Here is a 22,765-nt window from a genome sequence, read left to right on the forward strand (position 1 = left end):
ACGTATTTAATCGTCTCGTGGCAAATAAATCAGAAGACCCTCTTCCATACTATTACACATTACGGATATGTGCTTGCACATTACTTTCATCACAGGAAGCTAGATTATATAACTATTACCACTTAAAATAACTCAAACTATATGTAAGATTTTCTATATGTGATTCAGTAGACCATCTTGTGTAGGAGTGTTACCGACAATAATAATAATAATAATAATAAAAAAGATAAATATACGATTTTAAACAGTAGTATTTTTGGTATATTACATTGTGAAACGTCATAAAACTATAAATTAATACAGCTAATGAATTAATGGTAATAAATGATATTCATAAAAAAATAGCTACTCACACTTGAAGAATTTGACTGTACATCTGTAGATTCATTACAATAATCAGCATCAATGAGATCCAACAGAAATTTTTTAACAACCGGTGGAACAGTGAAACGCTTTTCAGTGGACGTTGATACGCACTGTTTTTTCAATGCTGCCACAACACATTTTTCTTCTTGTACTTGCTGTTTCAGGTCTTCGAACTGCTTTTCTAACTTTTTACAATTCATACACACATCGATTCCATTCGACTCATCTGCTTCTGCTTCTTTGGTACCTTTTAGGGGACTTTCAGGAAGCTCTTGAGGAAACCTATCACCTATACAAAATGCTTCTTCGAATTCTTGCCGTAGTCTACGTTGCTTTACTTTCGGTGGCGAATTTTCATCTTGGGAGTTTTCACGCAAACTTCCACTGCTGTTTTCATCAGCACTTTCTTCAGATGACTCATGTCGTTTTTTCTCACAGTCAGATTTGGTACCTGTAACGTAATAATCAGATCATAATGAACGCTAAATAAATTTAAGACATATTCGATACCAGAACAGTCTAACTCAATCAATTTTTAATTTCCGCATAAAAACATCAAGTTCTATTTCTTCTTATACTAAGGTAGCTTAGGTTTTGTTAGGTTACATTCAGTTAAAACACGGTACTAGTTTACTTTTGCCGCATCACGTTTTGGAAGTGCTTCAAAAGACATATCTAACCCTTTTACGTTCTTGGGATTTTGAGGTATTTTTTAGACTTTCACTCAAGCAGCTACTGCATCATCACTATTTATCCTAGGATCATGGTTCATACCTCATTCTCTTCAGAATAGAGCAGGCTTTCAAATGGTACCATTTATATGCCCATACCAGATACCAGGAGAGGGGAAAGGTAAGGTCAAAGGGAAAATTTCGGGGGGGAATTTTCTTCACACTTTGGGCCCCTCTGGAACGGCCGTGTGTAAACGTAGAGATCTGAAAAAATCTGGTAAATACTACTTGGTAGACTGAATATGTGTACCAAATTTCAAGCTTCTATCTTGAATAGTAAGGACGGGAGAAATTTTATCAAGAATCCCTACAATGCCCCCAGATTACCGCAAAAGACCCTGATCTCAGGTAAAAAATTTCCTGAGACATCCCTATTTACCCTAGGATAATAATCCGCCAATTACTCTCTTCAGAATAGAACTGCCTTTCAGACGGTACCATTTACATGTCTCCATCATGTATCTGAAGGGGGAAATCCCGAAGAAAGGGACTTTTTTGGTTAAAATATCTTTTTTTTTCAACTTTTTTTTCCCTCTGGACCCACTGTTTTAACGCAGATATCTGGTAAAAAAAAAATCTGATAAATACTACTCGGTGGACTGAATGTTTGTGCAAAATTTCAATCTTCTAGGTGCAAAAGTAAGCCCGCCAAAAAATAATGAAAATAAGCCTAACAAACGAAAAAATATGTTTTAAAGTTATGACGTCATCACCTCCTATGTCTCGACGCAGGAAGGCGTGAAGCCATATGTAACATGTTTTACAATGCCTCTAGACTTGGAAAAACAAGACAAAACAAAACAAACAAACAAAAAAAAAAAAAAAAAGGCGAAAAAGCTCAAATAGGAAAGTTAAAACGCAAAGTACCATAAAACACCCGTATGGTACAAATTGTACCATAAGACCGTTAAAGGGTTAAAGAGACCATATGTTTCCAGGCGATAGAATTAAATACAAAGCAATTCACCAGTATTTTAGATTTAAGAGTGTAGGGTTACTACTGTAAAATCATTACAAGTGTTCCACAACGGATAAAATAAATCCGATGATGACTGACTGACTGTATCAGATACTATTTTCCACCGGCATTTATTTCAGCACAATATACAGAAGGCGTATTTTTAGTTTAAAAGTGGAGCGCTACTAGTATGAAACCATGACAAGTGCCATTGAAACTCGAATTATTATTCTCAAAATTTGTTTTTAGTACTCTCGCTTATGCGTATACCCACCGTCGCTGCCGCGCCTACTTTGGACGCGCCCCTCGCTAGTGATGGCCTCCCAGCTTGACCCTACCCTGGGCATTTATTCCGAAGTTGGGCGTCCGCTTTCGCTACGTTTTTTCGCTGTTATCTCCTTTCCACACTTTCTGCAATTTCTTATTAGGTTCATTAATCCGTGCTCTTCACAAACTTTTAAAAGATCTTGCTCGTTATCAGCATATTGCTTCACAAATGTTAAAACTGTTAGTTCATTGCCCTTGTACATTCGCCATGTTGATTACATAAATGTTCGTTTCTTTCCCACAATGCAACTGTTCGGTTACCTTGCGCCAAGTAGTTCCCTCCGCTCGCCGTATAGTCCCATGTTTATAACCGCTTATATATAATAAATAAACAGATTTTTCGACTCGTATATATTATCAAGCACACAAACGGTCAAATTATCCATATCGGAATATATGCCGATATCGGATTCATAATATCGGCATATATTATGAAGTAAAACTTCATTCTTGTATGAAGTGTAAATGTACAATTAATAGATATAACGCGTAAAAAGCTCAACTTACAACTATGTACAACATATATATGTATACTCTTTAATACTCTATGGATATTATGGGTTAAATTCCAAAGTTGGGCGTCCGTTTCCAGCGAAATTTTTAAAATTTACAGGAAATATATGGATAATTTGATCGTTTGTGTGCTTGATAATATATAAGTCTCTCGAAAAATCTGTTTATTTGTTATATATAAGCGGTTATAAACATGGGACTATATGGCGAGCGGAGGGAACTACTTGGCGCAAGGTAACCGAACAGTTGCATTGTGGGAAAGAAACGAGCATTTATGTTACCAACATGGCGAATGTACAAGGGCAATGAACTAGCAGTTTTAACATTTGTGAAGGAATACATTGATAACGAGTAAAAGTTTGTGAAGAGCACGGATTAATGAACCTAATAACAAATTGCAGAAAGTGTGGAAACGAGATAACAGTGAAAAAACTTGACGAAAGCGGACGCCCAACTTCGGAATATATGCCGATATTATACTCTTTAAAAAATAACACACTTACCTATGTAGATTAGTTTTCCATTGTACAACTTCTGGCCGCGCCACCTGAATTGGTAGGATTTATTCACAGACAAAACAGTTTCTTCAATGCATTTCGAACGAGGGAGAACCGATTTTTGGCCATTAGGCCATTTAACTAAACAGGTGTCTTTAGATGTACCCATGGGATCAAATCTAACTAATCGTCTCAAACAACTATTCGTTGCCTTGTTTCCGCTAATGCGTGTTCCTTTCTTCGTTCCCGCTAATGCGTGTTCCTTTGTCTCTTCCCGCTAATTTCTTTTGTTGGGATCAGCAAATACGCGATTCCGTACACCATTGGCTCCTGGATATGTGACGTCACGCCGAAAAGCGGAAAATCTTGTCTTCTGCTTTCGTGGGACGTAAAACTTATTATTATTATATTATTATTTTTTGTCTTCTGCTTTCGCTATGCTTTTTTTACACTATGAATGTTACTTTTTCCGTCTGTTAGTTTTATTAAGTAGGCCTATTAAAGTTATTTCACGTTTGTTTAACTTCTTGAAGAATATAACACATTTTTCATTAATGGTTTTCAAAACCAAGTGCCTAAAATGAAATGTGTGCTTACGTGCCACAGATATTCTGCATGTGTATAAACTACATACTGTACTGTAGCCGCAAATTCCGGGGGAGATGAGGGGGACATGTTCCCCCAAAAGTTAGAACTGAGAGAAATTTTCCCCAATAATCCAATTTCAAAACTATTATGGTCAGTCGTTCTTTCAGAAAATGTGTTCCGGGGGGCACTGCTGGTACTATTTTACTTGTTAGTATTATATTATAGACGTATTATTTTGACCTCGTCCGGGGGGTCACTTTCAGAGCTCCGGGGGCAGTGCCCCCCAGAAACATGTCGGTGAGAAGCAATATTAAATTCAGGAACTTTTTCCGGAGGAATAATTACATGTTGGGGATATGTCGGAGAAAGTCGTACAGTATTAATAACTTGTGGTTTTCTTATGTATCTTTAAGGGGATGTTTTTATCTCCGTGGGAAAATTACCACCGGAACACCCATAGATTCAACACTGGGGAGAAGTGTGATGGTTTCTAAGCATCATTCTCATCTCCTCCAGAATATAAGCTGCAAATTACCTCCTTTCAATGTTGAAGATAAGATTTACGCCGTTAACTGTAGCCATCACCGATACATGCACTGTGCATGCCACATGTATCGTGCATGTACAGTACTCGCATACATTTATCTTTCAGCATATGTTTTGCTTTGCTTTCCTGAAACATGTAATCTGTATGTGTTTCAACTACAGATATGTACTGTTGCCATCACCGATATATGCAGTGTACATTCAACATGTACAGTACTCGCATACATTTCTATTACAGCATATGTTTTGTTACGTTTCATTTGCCTGAAACATAGCACATACTACATTTGGTCTGTATGTGTTTCAACTCCAGACATGTACTATTGCCATCACCGATATATGCACTGTACATCCAAAATGTATTGTGCATGTACAGTATTCGAATACATTGATCTTACAACATATGTTTTGTTCCGTTCCATTCCTGAAACATATAACACACATGCTACGTGTATACTGCATGTGTTTCAGCTACAGACATGTATTGTTGCCATCACCGATATATGCAGTGTACATTCAACATGTACCATGCATGTACAGTACTCGCATACATTTCTATTACAGCATATGTTTTATTATGTTTCATTCGTCTGAAACATAGCACACATGCTACATGTAATCTATATGTGTTTCAACTACAGACATGTACTATTGCCATCACCGATATACGTACTGTACATGCAACATGTACTTTGCATGTACAGTATTCGAATAAATTGATCGTACAGCATATGTTTTGCTGTTTCATTCCTGAAACATATAGCACACATGCCACATGTACACTGTATGTGTTTCAATTACAGACATGTACTCTTGCCATCACCGATACATTCACTGTACATGCAACATGTACTGTGCATGTACAGTACTCGGATATATTTATCTTACAGCATTTGTTTTCTTAATGTGACATGCACTGTACCGTACTTGTTTTCGCAACCTGTACACAACATGTACATTCTTCACATTTAACAGTGAAAAACATAGTATGTACACGCGTCCTACATACTCTGTAATCAGTAATCTGTACAGCAACTGTGCGTCCAGTTTAATACAGGTACACCCACATGCATTTCGAGGTGGTGATTTTTTTTTTTTTTTTTTTTTTTTTTTTTTTTTTTTTTTCAGTAAACAGGTACATTACATGTAACATGTAAAAAACAGACTTCACGAAAATCACAAACATGCATTATACAGGTGTTTCAAAGCCTGTACAGTGCATGTACTGAAGAAACATTTTCATATGAGAAAGAAGACTCCCAAACTACAGAAATATAAGATGCTTTGGGAAAGCTATTTGATCCTTCTGTAATTGGATGTAGTAATGAACCAGACATTGTTGCATTAAGTTTTTCAAAGCTTTGCCTCCATGTAAAGAAGTGCAAGCATCTGATTATGAAGTACCATATTTGGAGTTTTACAAAGTGGCCTATGAACTGTTAACAAGTGATTCCTCTCGAAATTGCAGTGTAGTGAATATTTTGAATGGACAAAAGTTTCGGAGTGATGATTGTTTGAAATGCACTATGTGCAGGGCTCATAGCGAGTCACCTTTTTAACTAAAAGTTTTTGTTTTTTTTTCCCAAATTGATCACTAAAAGTTACTTTTTTTTTTAATTTGTCACTAAAAGTTACTTTTTTAGGAGGTAAAGTGACTTTTTCGTGTGATTTGTGTTTTGCATTGGCAGTTTTTTAAGAAAAATATTATACAAATAAATGGAAAAAGGCAGAAACTTGTTCCTCATTACTCCTCTGAAAGTTTCAGTACTTGCTGCCACAAGTGAAACAGTCAGCTTTATTCTCACTTCAGCTTTTATTCCTTCTAAAGCACAGTGGATGGTTGGTGGATGCTTCAGCTCTCAAGGGGGGGTTGAGAACCCTTCTGTGTCTATTCTTTCTTCTATCATAATAGTCTTAGTTTTCTTTTGTAATAGTTAACACTTCCCTCAACGTTGTGTTTGTGTGGTTCATCATGTTCGTCTTGTGTTATGCTTCTTGTATGTTCTTAAGAGTAGGTGATGAATTTGAATATTTCATGACTTTAAGAACTCTCAGTGCTAAGTTAAATATAATGTCTAGGATGAAGAAATTCGGAAGAGGGACCAAAATTGGTTCCACTTACTCAGAAGATTCTTACATCTGCTAAGTCTGCCTACCATAACTACAAAGCATACTTAGAAAACCTAAGAAAGGAGGAAGCTCAAAAAGAAGAAAAGATGAAACAAAACAACAAAGAGAGAGATGATGGAGGAATTGACAAAGGAAAAAAGGGGCATGATGAGATTTTGGTCACTTTTTAGTCACTTTTTCGTGTGCTTTTGGTCACTTTTCAACTATTTACAAGAGGCCAGACCACTATGATTCCTGTATGTGGCTTCCAACAAGCAATGCCAATTGTGAGGGTATTTTTTCCAAGTATGGACTGGTGGTAAGTGACAAACTTGAAACAATGGAGGAGGAAAATGTGGAAACATGTAAACATGTAACATATTTATGTTTAATGCATAAATGTAACTTGTACCTATGTGTTTTCAGAAGACAGCAAAACTTTCCTACTCATAGTTCAGTTACTGATTTTCCTTCAGTTTCATTTTTTTTAAAAAAATATAATTTTCTCTAAGTGAAATTTACATTGTCAAGTGAAATATTCCAGTGTATTTTGTTTCTAGGTGATAAATGGTTATTTCTGTAGTAATTTGTGAATAAAAGGAACAATTGTAAAAATGTCAGGAAATATCTTTTCCACAAGAGCTACAAAATGCGACATTTTATTTGGAAAATGCGACAAAACGCGAAATATGAAAAACGAAATGCGAAATTTTCAAATTCTGAGAGCAAAAACACTCGTGCCCCTACCTATACTTATACTACTTTATGTGTGCCGACAAGTGGTCAGTCTGTACGCTAGAGAGTTTGTATTGCTTTTTCTTCAGGTAGATTACATAATAATTGTGCTAATCACGCGATTTCTATCTTATCATATGTGAGACCTGTAGAAGTATAGTCCCTACATATTATTCTTTCTTTTTGAACTGCTAAATTTCATTCGTAAATTTTCTAAATCGTGGTCCCTATATTCCTATTCCGTACTTTTCCCAACAACTTTAATTCGTCTTCAAAAAATCCTATAAATGTGATTAATTTTGCATGTACTGTTCTCGTTTATTCTGGACTTCGCAATACACCTATCACATCATGCGCTTATATAGAAAAAACATGGCGATCACCATGGTAAGTGAGAAGAAGTGATATCACTATTTCAGATTATATCGCGAATCTTACTCGTAAAGTAACAATATCTAGGTTAAAGGTAACTGTGATGAATATCCATTTTAGCCATTAAGATGGCGAAAGTTTGTTGTAAAAGTAATGTGAACTAGCGGGCACATTTCGTAACTGTTTGCGTCAGTGCAATGTCAAATTTGCGGTTTAGTTTACAATAATCGGCATTGCAGTTATGATGACTCCTTATATTTTGAGTGTTGCGTTCCTGTGCGTAGAATTTTGCGAAAATTGATATAAAATGACATTTAGATAAGAATTTGTAGATCACTGAGCTCCAACCTGGTTGTTCTATATTCAGTAAAATAGAACACTGCGTATCAAAGGGTTTCTGCAAGCGAATTTCAAGGTAACTTATTATGTTAGATTAACCAGGGTGTCTATTGGTCACGAAAGTCACGAAACAGTCACGAAATCGGAAAACGGTCATGAAAGTCACGAAAAAGTCACGAAATTTAGCTTTGGGGTCACGATTTTTTTTAACTGTACAAATGTAAGTACAGATTGCAAAACTTTGTTCTATAAAAGGTCAAAATTCACCACCAAAAATGTCTATGATCGGGCTTGGGCGCTACCAAATCGCAAGCAAAGTACGTTTCTATCGCATGGATGAAAATTCGGCCTAATTCGCACCCAAATTCGTTCTTGAAAATGTTAGGAAATTTTATGATTTGGTAGAGAAAAGGTCACGAAAAAGTCACGAAATTTCATTTTGAAATTTTAGTAGACACCCTGTTAACACAGGAGCAAATGATCCAATTATTGTCTCACCGACTGCTAAATCGCTGGTTACTGACCATACGTAATTCTTATCCTAGTATGATACAACAGTACCCTACCGCATTCTCTTCACCATTTCTATTACAACTGCCCCTGGCCAACGCAGTTTTCCAAACCAAAAACAATAAATACCTAAGAACTTCCACGAAACAACAACGTTTGAATGGGCAGGTTGAATGAGCTCTTTTGTGTCAAATAAACAGAACAGAGCGATTATAAAAACAGTAATAGTGGGGTCTAATGGTAACAGTTAGTCGATTTCTTAGAAATCCGTTATAGAGTTTACTTTCTAATCCTATCAGTGTTATTAAACTGACAATTTAAATTACCGCTATTATTCAGTTCAACTTTTTTCTCTTCGAAGAACAAGTGCGCTGCGTTGCGTATTGTGAAATAACGATAGATTTGGAAAACCGAACGGTAGATTTTTATCTTAAAGCCGAAAGTGGTAGATCGATAACTTCCAGTTGAAATAGAGGGATAAGGTGGAAGACAGAATCTGTTTGTTCAGACGCTGAATGCATATGAAAGCACTCTCAATCTATAACTTCTGGTTGAAATAGAGGGATAAGGTGGAAGACAGAATCTGTTGTTCAGACGCTGAATCCATATGAAAGCACTCGCAATCTATTACAGTTTTTGATCCAAGAGGACTTGTATTGAAACCGGAAGTTCTATGGATTTGTACATTTTCCAGTTTTTCTATAAAGATAAGCACGAAAATAGAACTTATTCCTGCGACACTGAATTCATATATATGTATAGATAAACTACTTCTAACCATCTAGTGTCACGTTTTTACCTGGCGATCAGTGTAGAAACTAAGAAAATAGAAAAAGAGAGAAAGAAAACCATATTACCTTTTAAGTTTAAACAGAGTGATAAAAATTAGAAAAAAAATATTTTTGGGTTGCTGAATTCATTTCAAAAACCAACTTCGTGCTAACTGTTAGTTTTTGTCCTATAGTGATGAACGTTAAAGCCGAAAATGTTGATTTCTATCATTTTCATAATGAACAGAGGGCTTAAAGGAGAACACTGAATCCATTAAAAAAAAAAAAAAAATCCGTATATATATATATATATATATATATATATATATATATATATATATATATATCTTAACAGATTTTGCTATACCTGTCGACAGATAAGACAGGAGAATGGACGGATGCTCCTGTAAATAATGCACTTTGCTTTAATTCCAACGCATTTGATACCATATAAAAGGTAGTGAATGCTGTTTAACATATACCAAGTGCTGTATTATATTGTTATGGAGCGGATGTTGTTATTATTACTGTCCCTTTGTCTTGTAATTGATATTGTTAGTCCAAATTAGCACAAAATGATTTATTCATGACGGATACAGAATTCTTACGTATATCATTGGCCCCATAATTTACTTTCGCCACAGGCTTCTCAAATTGAGAGAATAGCCCTAAGGGTAGGTATGAACGAGGAACAGCGGGCGAAAAACCAAGCAGTTATCGTGTACCTCGACAAGGAAGAAATGACCCCAAAAATCCGTTATGATAAGTGTATTACAGAATCGAACACTTTGTTGTGTTTTCGCATAAGTTACAACACCTTCTGACGAAGTACTGAACACACAAGTGTGAGGCAGAGGATGACTGAATGCTGAACACAGTCGGCAGCAGCGCAGGTTTTTCCCCTCTTTTTTTAAGTATACTTCTAACTCCCCCTTCTATTTTCAGAGTTGAAAACATTGTCGTGCACAGGAGCTAAGATATGTCAGTGCTTTAGGCAGACCTAATTCATTTCGATTTCTCCTTGGACAAACTTTTCTGAGAGAAAAGGTGAACGAGTGCTTGCTTGTGAGCACATTATTTATCTTTATAAAGAAGATCCAAAAGGTTTTGGTAAATATTCGTGATTCAAGATTTGACTTACATCTATCAGTTTGATCCTGAGACAAAACAGGTTTGAAAGCAGTGATAAACAACCTTACCTCCACTCCCAAAATACTTAATGTGAGATCGTTCTGAATAAGATGATATCCAATATTTTATGAAATTGTGAGGGCATTCTTATGGTAGACTCGGTAGCAAACGGTAATACGGTGTCTGAAGTATTTTATTATGTATGATTCTCGATTTTTTTTTAAAAAATGTTATTCTGTTCTGATGATGATCTTTTGATAAATACATGTTTTAAGCCATTTCTGATACTAGGTCTGTACCAAGAAACAGGTTGAAGAAAGTTACTATAATCACATAAGGTTATTATTTCAATCCAAGTTTTGAAGTATATTTTTAGAGGTGGATTTTAATGTAGGTTTTACCCAAAAACGAATCCACTAAGAATTTTTGAGCTGAGGAAAATTCCAACAACCCTGATAGTAAGGACGATGTATTTTGATATTAGCCTTTTTTTAAAAAAAAAAAAAATTTTCTTATTATGATTTTATTTCTTTGCTTACTGTTTCTGGATGTGCTCAATATTCATACATGATTTTAGTTTTCTAGCTTTAATTTAAAATATTTCAACACTTCTGTACGAGTCACAGTTGTATTTATTAACTTTACTGTGTTTGGTTCCCCTTCTGTGTCTGCTGGACAAACCCGACAGGAAATTAAATTTATCGATTCCCTAATATTGCCCTTCACTCAACTGTGTGTACTTTGTTTTGGTCAATATTCTTTCCAAGTTTCATAGAGGGTTGGTAATTTAAGAAGGTAGGATGATTTTTTCCCTCCCTTCCTGTATTCTCAGTCATCCCAGGATACAAAAGAACATTATGCATCTGTTTTTGGTTCAAAGGTCTTTTTGTTTATCATTGCGACCACCGATACAAATAGTGAATAAACTGCGTGTACAGGGTGTCTATCGGTCACGAAAAAGTCACGAAATCAGAAAACGGTCATGAAAGTCACGGAATTTAGCTTTTGGGTCACGATTTTTTTAAATTGTACAGATTGGAAAATTTTGTTCTATAAAACGTCAAAATTCACCACCAAAAATGTCTATAGTCGGCTTTAGACGCTACCAAATCGCAAGCAAAGTACGTTTCTATCGCATGGATGAAAATTGGGCCTAATTCGTACCCAAATTCGCTCTTGAAAATGTTAGGAAATTTTATGATTTGGTAAAGAAAAGGTCACGAAAAAGTCACGAAATTTCATTTTGGAATTTTAGTAGACACCCTGATGTATTTCTGTAGTTTTCGATACGAAAGTATTTACTTCTGTTTAATTATTTAAGATTATGAATTAGCCTATGTTTATGATAATTAATATACGTATTCTTTTATTTACTACAGCTAATACTTAATGTACTATTAACTCAACTTTTTGGTATTCCTTGATACCTTTCTTTGCAAATAAAGGATCTCACTCATTTTTTCAGAATATCCTCGTTCAATACATTATCATATTAACAAAATAGTGCAAGAGGAAATTCAGAAGTGAGATGAATTGCCAGAGATTACTTGGTGTGCTGAGAAAGATTTCAGTGAATACCGAAACAGTACAGTTAAAAATACAGTATTAGATGCAGTAAATAAGAAGAATATGTTTACAAATTATTTTTACTGACGTTTGTATCATGTGGAATATTGTATTGTTTTCCCATTTTGTTTCGCAGATGGCCGAGTTTTGGAACCAAAGCTAATTAAAGCTACTCCTATTAATTTGAATAACTGGTTTGATACTCTCGGGAAGGATAATGTGGACCGCGACTTATACAGGTATCAATACTATTGACATTGATATTTGCAGAAAAAAAAAATACTGTTTAAGTTATACTGTTCTTTTCTCTTTCTATTGTTAAGTAGCTAAATATTAACATTATATATTTATGAAATAAATATTAACATTATATATTTATGAAATAAATATTAACATTTAAGTACTCCCTATTGAAAGGTAAAACGTTTTAAAAGATAAGGTTAAAAAGTTTCGAGACCATTTTGTGCAGTAGGTATTGCCAAGATACAGGCCCTAGCTACATCAAAATTACAAGTGAGAATGTAGCTGAAGTTAATTAAGAGACTAGATTATTTGGATACTAACTTTTACTATTAAAATAAGAGTGAAGTGAGAGCCAAATCTTTTAAGAGTTTGTAGTTTGTAAAACATAATAGTACTTTTTATAGTGAGTAATGTGTTCTTAATTAAAAAATAAAATAAAATAAAAAAAATTGAAAGAATTATACATATAAGTGAAAAATCGACTTTCTGGGATCCACGTTCACTGAGTATGCTAATATGAAATAACCCTAAAAATGTTCAAGACGTTGTGCTGAAATATTCAGAAATAGCGTTTAATAATACTGGGACACATGAAAGTATAATCAATGGAGAGAGAAACTCGAAAAGCTTTAAGTGACTGGAAAAACTGTCACGTAGTACAGTTCGCGGCTAGAGGCGATATGAGAGGGAAAAGCTAGCAACAAAATCATAAGTCTGTTGCGTCCTCGGTTTTCTCAGCTAGTCCCACATTAATGTGCAACGCAATTTTCGAAGAAAATTTGATGAAGGTGAAAGCGGCCACACGTTTCGTAAATTATATCCTGTTTTAAGAAATAATTTACATCTGTAAGCTTAAGTTACACGGTCATTTATCAATAAACATTGGAACAATGGAACTTGTCCTTGCAATTTTTACATGAGCTTCAAATAAATTACCATCAGATCTAGTAAAGGCGATTCTGTGGAAGATTCTGCGCAAAGTTTGCTATTTTATTCCGGGCCGATTTCAATTGTTGCAGACCCTGAAACTGACAAAATGAAACAACTTTTTCCGTGTAAGAATATGCAAATTTTACAGGAAACCTATGATTTATAAGATCAGTAGTATACTTATGAAGCCTGCTTCCTCCTCTCAGGTGAGTGAACAGACGTGATGTTAGGATCAGAAGTACTGGAATCTTACGTTCCGTTGAGGAAAATATGTGAAACTTCCCCAAGAAAATATGTTTTTCGCTATAGTCAGTGACAGAAAGTGTAGGCCTTTCGAGAGGAAACAGTTACGGGATTTTGTAGCTGGATGTGTTGTAGATGTGTCTTCTGTCGTAGCTGGAGCATGAATTCCGGCTTCTTCCAATAGAATTTTGCACCTCTCACTTTCGCAAACAAATCAGAAATTCAGCAATAGGCGACCACTAAACAGATTAATTAGTGACGTAGATACTACCTAATCACTCCTCGATATTATCCCCGTTCCTTCTTCCTCTATGGGCATGCTAGGATTTACATCCCATCATTTGTGAGTACGCATCACAAAAACTATTGCAGTGGTTAATTGGGATATGCTGCAGCTTTATGACAGGATTTTTACTACAGCTTTGGTGTGTGTCGAGTGACAAGAGTTCACTTAAACACCTTTGAAAAGAAAGAAAAAGAAACTATGTGAAACAAGACTTTTTCGGTTTTTATTTCCATCGAAATTACTTTTGTGTTCCTTGAGTGACATCAAAGATGAGTTATGGTTGTGTCCGAATTGGGAAGATCATTTGCCTCTAATTAATAGTCGAGAAATATCAAGTGAATGACTCGTTCAATCCTAAAACTAAAGTATCCAGTAGTAGTAAATCCATTGTTTATAAACTATGTGCGATTTGCCTTGTACAAGCATCATGGTTACAAGTAGAATGTCCAGTGATAGATAGGTCTTCGTCTATTTTGATTTTCAGCAATTGTTAGTTCCTCCAGACAACCAATTTCCTGCAGTTTTGTTCATGTAAGCTGTGCAAGAAATGAAATGCCTTGTGTTAATGGATGTAAAATAATGGCCGTTAAGTCATAATGAGATGGAATATGATTCCATGCGTTCTGCTATTGCCAGAAGATTATAAAGAATTGAAATATTCATAAGCGAAGCAAATTAGTATTTCTGTTTGCTCTGTACAGATATGAAGTTTTACAATAAACATGATCATTAATGTTCAGGTTACATCACAACACCGATTAGTTTTTAGCATTAACATTATTGTATATTTATTTATTCCAAGGCATTAGGTCGTAGAACTCAATTACAGTGTCCATAACAATATACATCTACTTATCAATTTAGTGGAAACACGTCATTGTCTGTGTTGGCAACGCACCGCTGGGCTCTGCGTAGCAGTGTGTTAAGCCATACTCTTACAGAAGAGCAGTAGAAAGGCAGTGTAAAGTGAACTGAGCAGACACTAAAAGTGTAAAATAGGCTGCTTCTCTGATCTCTGATTGTTAGCGCTCGGTTGTATGGTGCGAGCGTGATGAAGCTGGCAATTGTGTTGTGTGTGTTGCGAAGGCCAGTGTTGAAGATGATGATGCCCTGCAAAATCTACGCCAAAACCACATTGGCGATCAGTGATCGAAAGAAAACCCTTATTGACAGGTCCCGCCGAGCATTAAAACGAATGTCACTCAGAGCCATCGTGCAAGTAATGGAGGAACTCAAATAGTAGTTCTCACAGCCTGTGTCAACAGTCAGAGTCCACAGCGAGTTAGGTAAGATAGACACATTGGGTCGAGTTGCACGGGCAAAACCGCGTACCATAACGCTTCAGCACAACGCCAATGGTCATACAAACGTGCAACATGGATCGCTAATAAGTGGTAACGTGTGATTCGTAATTGGTCACTTCATTGCAAACCACAGGGCCTGCTTATGAGTAGCGGACGCCCAAAGAAGCACAGGATCATCAGGATCTCTGCCCAGCTGTAAAACATGGCGGCGGCTCTGTGATACTATGGACCGCAGGACCCTGGCTTTTAGTGAGTCGTATGCTAGTGCACCGGTCGTTTAGCTGCTTGTGATTGTGTCGTTTTAGGGGTCCATGTGCATCGTATGGTCCAGATGATGATTCCGATGAATAACACCATACTCCAGGATAATAATACGCCCATTCTCACAGCTAGAGCTGTTGCAGCGTGGTTTATGGTATATCGGGATAAAGCTGAACCACCCCTTGCCCATTCAATCCCCAGACCTGAACATAATTGAACATCTGTGGCTCATTTTCGATACACGGCTCCGGCTGAGTTTCACTCCTCCACCTTTCTCACAGAATTGAGTAATTCACTGCACGCGGAATGTCGTAATATTTCACCTGCTACCTTCCACGATCTCTGTGACTACATTCCACGTCTCATCAAAGCTCTTCTGTTAGCAAAACATGACCCAATGCTATATTAATCTGGTAAGTTGCTTTTTTTTTTTTCAGATATTTCCGTTAAATTGCTAAGGGTCAGTGTATAAAAATGTATAGCTTCCAGGCAGTTAATCCGATGGTTAGGCAACCGAAACTACTTCTATGGTATGGTGAGTTACATAATTTGCACCTGCTGGCGACTAGTGTTATGCCAATTTAAGAAACAAGACAGCCAGCACCGGAGTGAACGTTAAGTTTCACCTGAATATGGTAAACGCATTTCCTTAAGTGTAGATTCTATTACAGGGAAACGAATGTGGTACTTGAATAAATCACAAAGTACCAAAAAAGGGAAAATTCCCGTTTTTTCCCAAGTGAGGGAAGAAACAGCATTTTATAAGAAAAATAACTTCGATCTTCCTCCCCCCCAAAACAAAAGGCTGCTTTTTTGTATCTGTTGTATTTGCTGCTGTTCATAGCTCTTGGGAAATAACACTGGTTTCTGTTACTATTATTTCCAAATTTGACCTGTGTAATTATAATATTGATATGTCGGTATTATATATAAAAACTACTAGTGTTATGTAAATCAAGGGACAGTTACGTAATTGTTTAGAATGGAGCCGTGCTTAAAGCTTTAAATTAAAACACGTAGCTTTTAAGCCTTAAACACCTCTTCAAGTAGTAAGAAGATGATGTAGCAGTTAGAGAGCTTTGATCGTTGTCACTAATCTCCAGAATTTATTTATTTATTTCCTTTATATATTTACTTATTTATTTACAGCTCGTCACAAATTAAGCAGAAAACTCAGAGAATAAAGAAGATACAGGAATTGTCTAAAGTGACTTCTACCTCAGGAGAATCAGCAATGTGTTCAGCATTTAAAGGTAAGATTATTCATACGTAAGAATATTAAAGACATTAGAGGTAAAAGAGTGTTGAGGTACACATAAATACCTTAAGTATTCTGTGTATAAATACAAAATCAAATGCTACCTGTGAGCGCGGTGGTAAGTTGAAATCATCGTGGGTTCCTGTTAACATTGTAGAGCAGAAGTTATTTCTCGGAATTTCATTCAGCTGCTATTATTTTCTCGTTCTTTTTCGTATGATGTGCCTAGATATGTGTGTGTATACTTATATGTTGAAAGAATAAATAATTAGTATGCTTATGAAATGCTAATGTTGAGTAACTGGACTGTAGAACAATTCACAACAGCGTGATGAGATTTTGGTTACTTTTTCGTGTGGTTTTGGTTACTTTTCAACTATTTACAAGAGACCAGACCATTATGAGCCCTCACATAGTAACTTGAGTATACTCTTTAAACCTCTTGTATTTAAAAATTTTCAGCAGTTACCTTTCTCGACTCCTTGCCAGTACTCTAATAAATTATTACGAAAGTCAAATTCTATATTAAAATAACTAGATTCGTGAAACACTACAGGTACCAAATGGACTATAAAGCGGATGAGGATCTAGCAAATCAATAATATTCATCCTGAGATCAATAATATTCATCCGAAAGTTAGTTTCATTAGGCAGTTAAAAGGTAACCATAAAATCAATCATTTGGATATGATCGTTAACAGATCGGAGAAGAAGTTCCATTCGAATATATACAGTAAGCCGAATGCGAGCAATTTCTATATTAATAAAAAATCGACACATGCTTCTGAACTAAAGTCAAATATTGAATAATTTCGTCTTTAGAGTCTACGAAATTGTATTACAGAAAATAAATACAAACAGATTATTAGATTTAGTTTACGAACCTGAAAGTCAAAATTGGTATTGTGAATATGATAGAAAAAAGCAGTCAATAAACTATAATAATAATACGTAAAAAAATCATATGAATTGGAAAGGTAAAGACACACACATCAAAAAGGAGAAATAAACGAATAAAAAGATCTCCTTCCCGTTATTGCCAAGTCTTAAAAAAAACGCAGAGAAATATGGTTTTAAAGTAGCCTTAAAATCGTCGAAGAAATCAAATTTTTTTTAACAAGATATAAGTTAGTATGTGGATGGATATTTAAATTCAGGAATTTGAGGTGGTTTGTAACTGTAACCAGATTTATATAGGCATGACGAAAACAATTCTTTCTATCAGAATTGAAGAACATAGGGGTTCTGAGAAAGATAATCTAGCAGCCTCAGGATTATCCAAATAATAACGAAAATCTAAGCATCCATAAAATAAATTAACAAAAAACTTGACCACTAAGTGTTTGGATTTTGGATTTGATTTGAGTTTAGCCTCGTTTTCAACAAAGAGAATATATGAGACGTGGACCTACAGCTTAGCGCGGAATCTGAACCACATGACCTCTCGCTTTGAATCGAACCCGGATCTCCCGCGCCAAAGGGTCTACTATACTGAATTCTATTTCATCACAACCAAGGATCCTAAATTAAGTGTGGATAAAGGCAGCCTACATTACTGCGCCAAACTTACTGCTGCAGTTGCATCAAAGAGTCTCACAATTACTATGTATTATACAGGGTGTTTCAAAACAACATCGACAATGTTTGGAAGGTGATTCTTGACACCAAAATAAGACAAAAAATATATACCAACCTGGGTGCACAGATCCTTCCTTTCGGAGTTATAGGCTGCCGAAAACATCAAAAAATGAACTTTGAAGGCACATAGCTCTAAAACTATGGTACCTACCGTAGTCGGATCAAGACTTCACTTAGGAACTAGTATGTGCCCTATCCAAAAATTAATGTTTGAGAATCCTAAGATACTCACGCAACAGTTTTTATAGAGAGAGTTTGGCTACGGGCATATAATCTGAAGTACTCACCAACTACCTCTGTAAAATTGTTGCGGAAGTACCGCAGGAATCTGAAATTTGGATATTTGGATAGGGCACATACTAGTTCCTAAGTGAAGTCTTGAGCCGACTACGGTAGATCCCATCGTCTTGGAGCTATGGACCTTTAAAATTCATTTTTTCATATTTTCGGCAGCCTAGGAAAAACTCCGAAAGGAAGCATTTATGCACCCAGGTTGCTCTATACTTTTTGTCTTATCTTGGTGTCAGGAATCACCTCCCAAACATTGTCGGTGTTGTTTTGAAACACCCTGTGTAATATTTCTGTATATGCAACATTGGTACTTTGAGAATTAGAGATGTAACCAGCCGCTTTATGATTGATATAACTTGCTTTAGAGTCCAGTTTACTCAACACTAGCATCTCACAGACACTAATTATCATGTTTACTCGAATTTAAGCAGCCTCGAATATAAGCGCCCCCTAAAAAACTGTAATTTTGAAAATGTGTTTCTTGTGCGGATACAGGCACCCCTATCAGATCACTACAGAAAATCCACGCAACTATCAAACCAATGACTCCATCATTGACATCAAAACCAGTGACTTGTTAAAACTAGGTTTCTAGATAAGAGTTGCTGAAGAACACTTACGTTTGAACTTATTTACAGTGTTAGCTTCAGTTTCTTACTGTTTATTGATCAGATTGGTACACACCAGGTTTGTTGAATTTTTCCCCAGCCATCCAAAAGACTGAGAGTTTTATTGGGGAAAATCCACAATACCCTCCCGCCCGCAAAAAAATAAGAAAAAGTAAAAATAAAAAACCTCCAAAAATATACTTCGTAACTTGGATTAAAATGATAACCTTAATGTGATCATAATTAGTTTCTTCAGTCGGTTTAAACCAGCTATTAAAAATAAATAAATAAAAATAAAAACTGGTTTAACCCCCCCCCCAAAAAAAAAATAAAATAAAAATGCTTTAAATCGTTTGAACTTAATGGTAACGTTTCCAAATATCAAACCATCTGCAGTGTTCAATTCTCAGTCGAACCACAAACCACAACCCTTTTTTCAAGTGTAAACGACGAAGTAGCGATTTGCATGTGATTAAGCGAGTCTTCTTCTTACCTCGGTATTACATAAGGATGTTAAGTCTAAACACACGAAACGAAACCAAATTGTATGCCTGAATGCCTGTTGTTTTATAAAGAAACCAAGGTTGCCATAGGCGGAGCTTGAAGGGGGCCCGGGAGGGCCGCTGGTCCTCCCCATAATTTTTCTACTAGACGAAAATAATGTTATTAATTTACCTCAATTTACGCATAACAGTTTTAGTGATGCTTGCATTCAATATATTTAATAGTGTCTATACTCATCCGCCCAGCGTTTTTTTTTATATATATATATATAATATGTGGTGTCTGGATGTAATAAAATCCCTGGACAAATGTGATAGTGGGCAGTAGAGCGACCTCTCGTGTTCGCGTTGTGTGAGACTTTTTTATTTGATAGCTTCATTAATGTAAATAAATTTTTGTACTGTTCCAAGTAATTAACTTATTAACGTAGTAATTTTTTTCTTGTTTATATATGTATGATAAATCAGTCCTATTGTTATTATTTTATTTATAGCATAGTAATGTTTGAATAGTTAAGATTCTCAGAGCAAATTATTAAGGCATATATATATATATTTGGTCTAGGAATTAATTCGTGCGGTTGGTACGCACACATTGAAGCTGTAGTACAAACACAAAATACATAAATACCTTAAGAAAAATATTGTCCACCGCTAGCCACCACTTTCGCCCATCTGTCAGGCAATGTACGGATTCCGTGGCGAAAGAAGTCCTCATCCTTGGAAGCGATCCAGTCAGAGACCCATGTTTCGATATCTTCTGAAGAAGTAAACCGCTGTCCAATCAAATCGTTGTTCATGCAATCGAACAAGTAGTAGTCCGAAGGAGCAACGTCTGGTGAATACGGCGGGTGGGGTGAAACTTCCCATCCGACATTTTCTAAATAGGTTTTGACCGGTTTTGCGACATGTGGGCGAGCGTTATCATGTTGAACAATAAGTTTATCATGTCTGTTCTCCCATTCTGGTCGTGTTCTGGCCAGAGCTTGCTTCAAACGCATTAATTGTCGTCGATAACGTTCTCCATTCATAGTTTCACCCGGTTGCAGCAGCTCATAGTACACCACACCTTTCATATCCCACCATATGCACAGCATAACCTTTGCACAGTGAATATCTCGTTTTGGTTGTGATGGACCTGGTTCACCTGGTTTCACCCAGGCCTTTTTTTCGTTTAGGGTTCTCGTAATGGATCCACTTCTCATCACCCGTAATAATTCGATGCAGAAACCCCTTTCTGCTCTGTCGTTGAAGCAGCAATTCGCAAATGGTTTTTCGTCTTTCAACGTCTCTGTCTTTCAATTCATGTGGAACCCAATGTGACATCTTTTGAATCATTCCCATGGCTTTCAAGCGTTTGGAGACTGTTGTTTGATCAACGCCTAATGCTGCTGCAAGTTGTTCCTGCGTTTGACACGAATCCTGCTCGAGCAATGCTGTCAATTCTTCGTCTTGAAAGTTTTTTGGCTGTCCAGCCCGCTCTTGGTCTGCCAAGCCGAAATCACCACTTCTAAACCGTGCAAACCACTTCTGACACGTTCGCTCAGCTAGAGCATGGTCACCATACACTTCCACCAAAATACGATGACTTTCAGTCGCACTTTTCTGCATGTTAAAGTAATGCAGCAGGACACCCCGCAAAAACACTTTATCAGGCACAAATTGCGCCATGTTCACTTAACTACAAACTGGTGTTGTTGACGCTTTAATCCACTGCCCTATACTACGAACGATACGCGATGACAGGGGTTTGCAACACATGTGTGGATACACGGAACTGTGGGACGCTCCGTTCGGTGCGCCATCTATTGTCCACCCGCACGAATTAATTCCTAGACCAAATATATATATATGTATATAAAACAAAGGAAAGGAAAGAAAGAAGCAGCCGAATTTTTCAACTGCTAAACTCAAGCTATTGTTACCCATTCAAAAGTCTCGATTCAATAACGTTTGTTGCTTTTCCTTATTATTATTACAGGTATTATTATTATTATCCAACCCTAATAGGAGTCTTTAAAGACAGTGTGATTGTTTTTCTCTTTGTCACATCTACATATATCTGTATATACAATAGATTGTTACATTAACACAGCGAATATATAATTATTAAGAAGAAAAAAGTGTTATTGTAATCTTTAGGAACCTTGCGGATTTTTGCAACATTCAAAGTAAGTATGAACTGAAGTTTGTGCTTGCATTCTTAAGGTATAAACTGTAACCAGGCACACACCCAGAAATTTTTTGTGCAGGGTGTCGAAAGTTGGAAGAGGTACAATATTGCAAGACAAAGACACGACGTTATTCTGCACCCGAGTAAACGATAAAAATTTCCAAGTAGCGGAAGTTGTGTACCCCAGGAACACTTTTTATATATTTTGTCTTTGAAAGGGGAGTATGTTTGTGCTATGCCAAAGAAAAAAATATTGTCTTGATAACCTTAATAATTAGCTTCATATTGTATGCTACATGGGTATCGTAGCAATAACAAGAGCCAGAGCAATTTTAACCAAGCAAGTCATCTTGTCTCTTGGTACGGAGGGGGTGGAGCATTACTAAGGGACTTATATTGTTGTACCTCGGGACAATCATAAATCTGATGATAATTGATTATTGCCAACTAATTCGTTTGTTAAATTAAATAATTATAAGTGCAGCAGAAACCATAGCTTGTTTCCACTTTCTCAATAGAATTGGAATTTTTGCGTTGTTAAGTAGGGGAGAGCGGGATATTCACGAACACTTACTCTTTGATTATAAATAACTCTTTTGGTTTTAGAGACAAAATTAAGATTTCTTGTGGACAGAAAGATTGGAGTTTTTCCTGTTAACTAAAATGCAGAGGAAAGTCAAAAGTAACATTTTTCGACAAACCAGTGAGATATTTTAAAAATGTACCCATGTTCGGGATTGCCCCAGTGGTTGGGGTAATCCCGAATACTGTTTACTTTAAACTTTCCTTTACAAAAGAAGCGAAATGCATTAAAATACATTAAAATTATACCGTAATTTAATATTTAAATCTTTAATAAGAATTATAATTACAAACATAACTCCAGTTAATGAGAAACATGACAAGACCTCATCATCTTTGAAACTATTACAAATGAAAACTAACAGATAATAGGCTAAACAAAATGTA

General features: G+C 36.1%; 1 protein-coding gene across 1 annotated transcript in view; it reads left to right on the plus strand.

Moving 5' to 3' along the window:
- LOC145693435 (E3 ubiquitin-protein ligase RNF169-like) overlaps positions 1-22,765 on the plus strand; it is a 144,357-nt gene that overhangs the window by 101,955 nt on the left and 19,637 nt on the right. Inside the window, exons 7-8 of the mRNA XM_081769429.1 lie at positions 12,195-12,297; positions 16,475-16,578. Of these exons, the coding sequence (XP_081625555.1) occupies positions 12,195-12,297; positions 16,475-16,578 (207 nt within the window). The remainder of the gene's footprint in view (positions 1-12,194; positions 12,298-16,474; positions 16,579-22,765) is intronic.

This window comes from Thermobia domestica, chromosome 8, assembly GCF_964235325.1.
Source record: "Thermobia domestica chromosome 8, izTheDome1.hap1.1, whole genome shotgun sequence".
In the NCBI taxonomy this organism is placed as follows: domain Eukaryota; kingdom Metazoa; phylum Arthropoda; class Insecta; order Zygentoma; family Lepismatidae; genus Thermobia; species Thermobia domestica.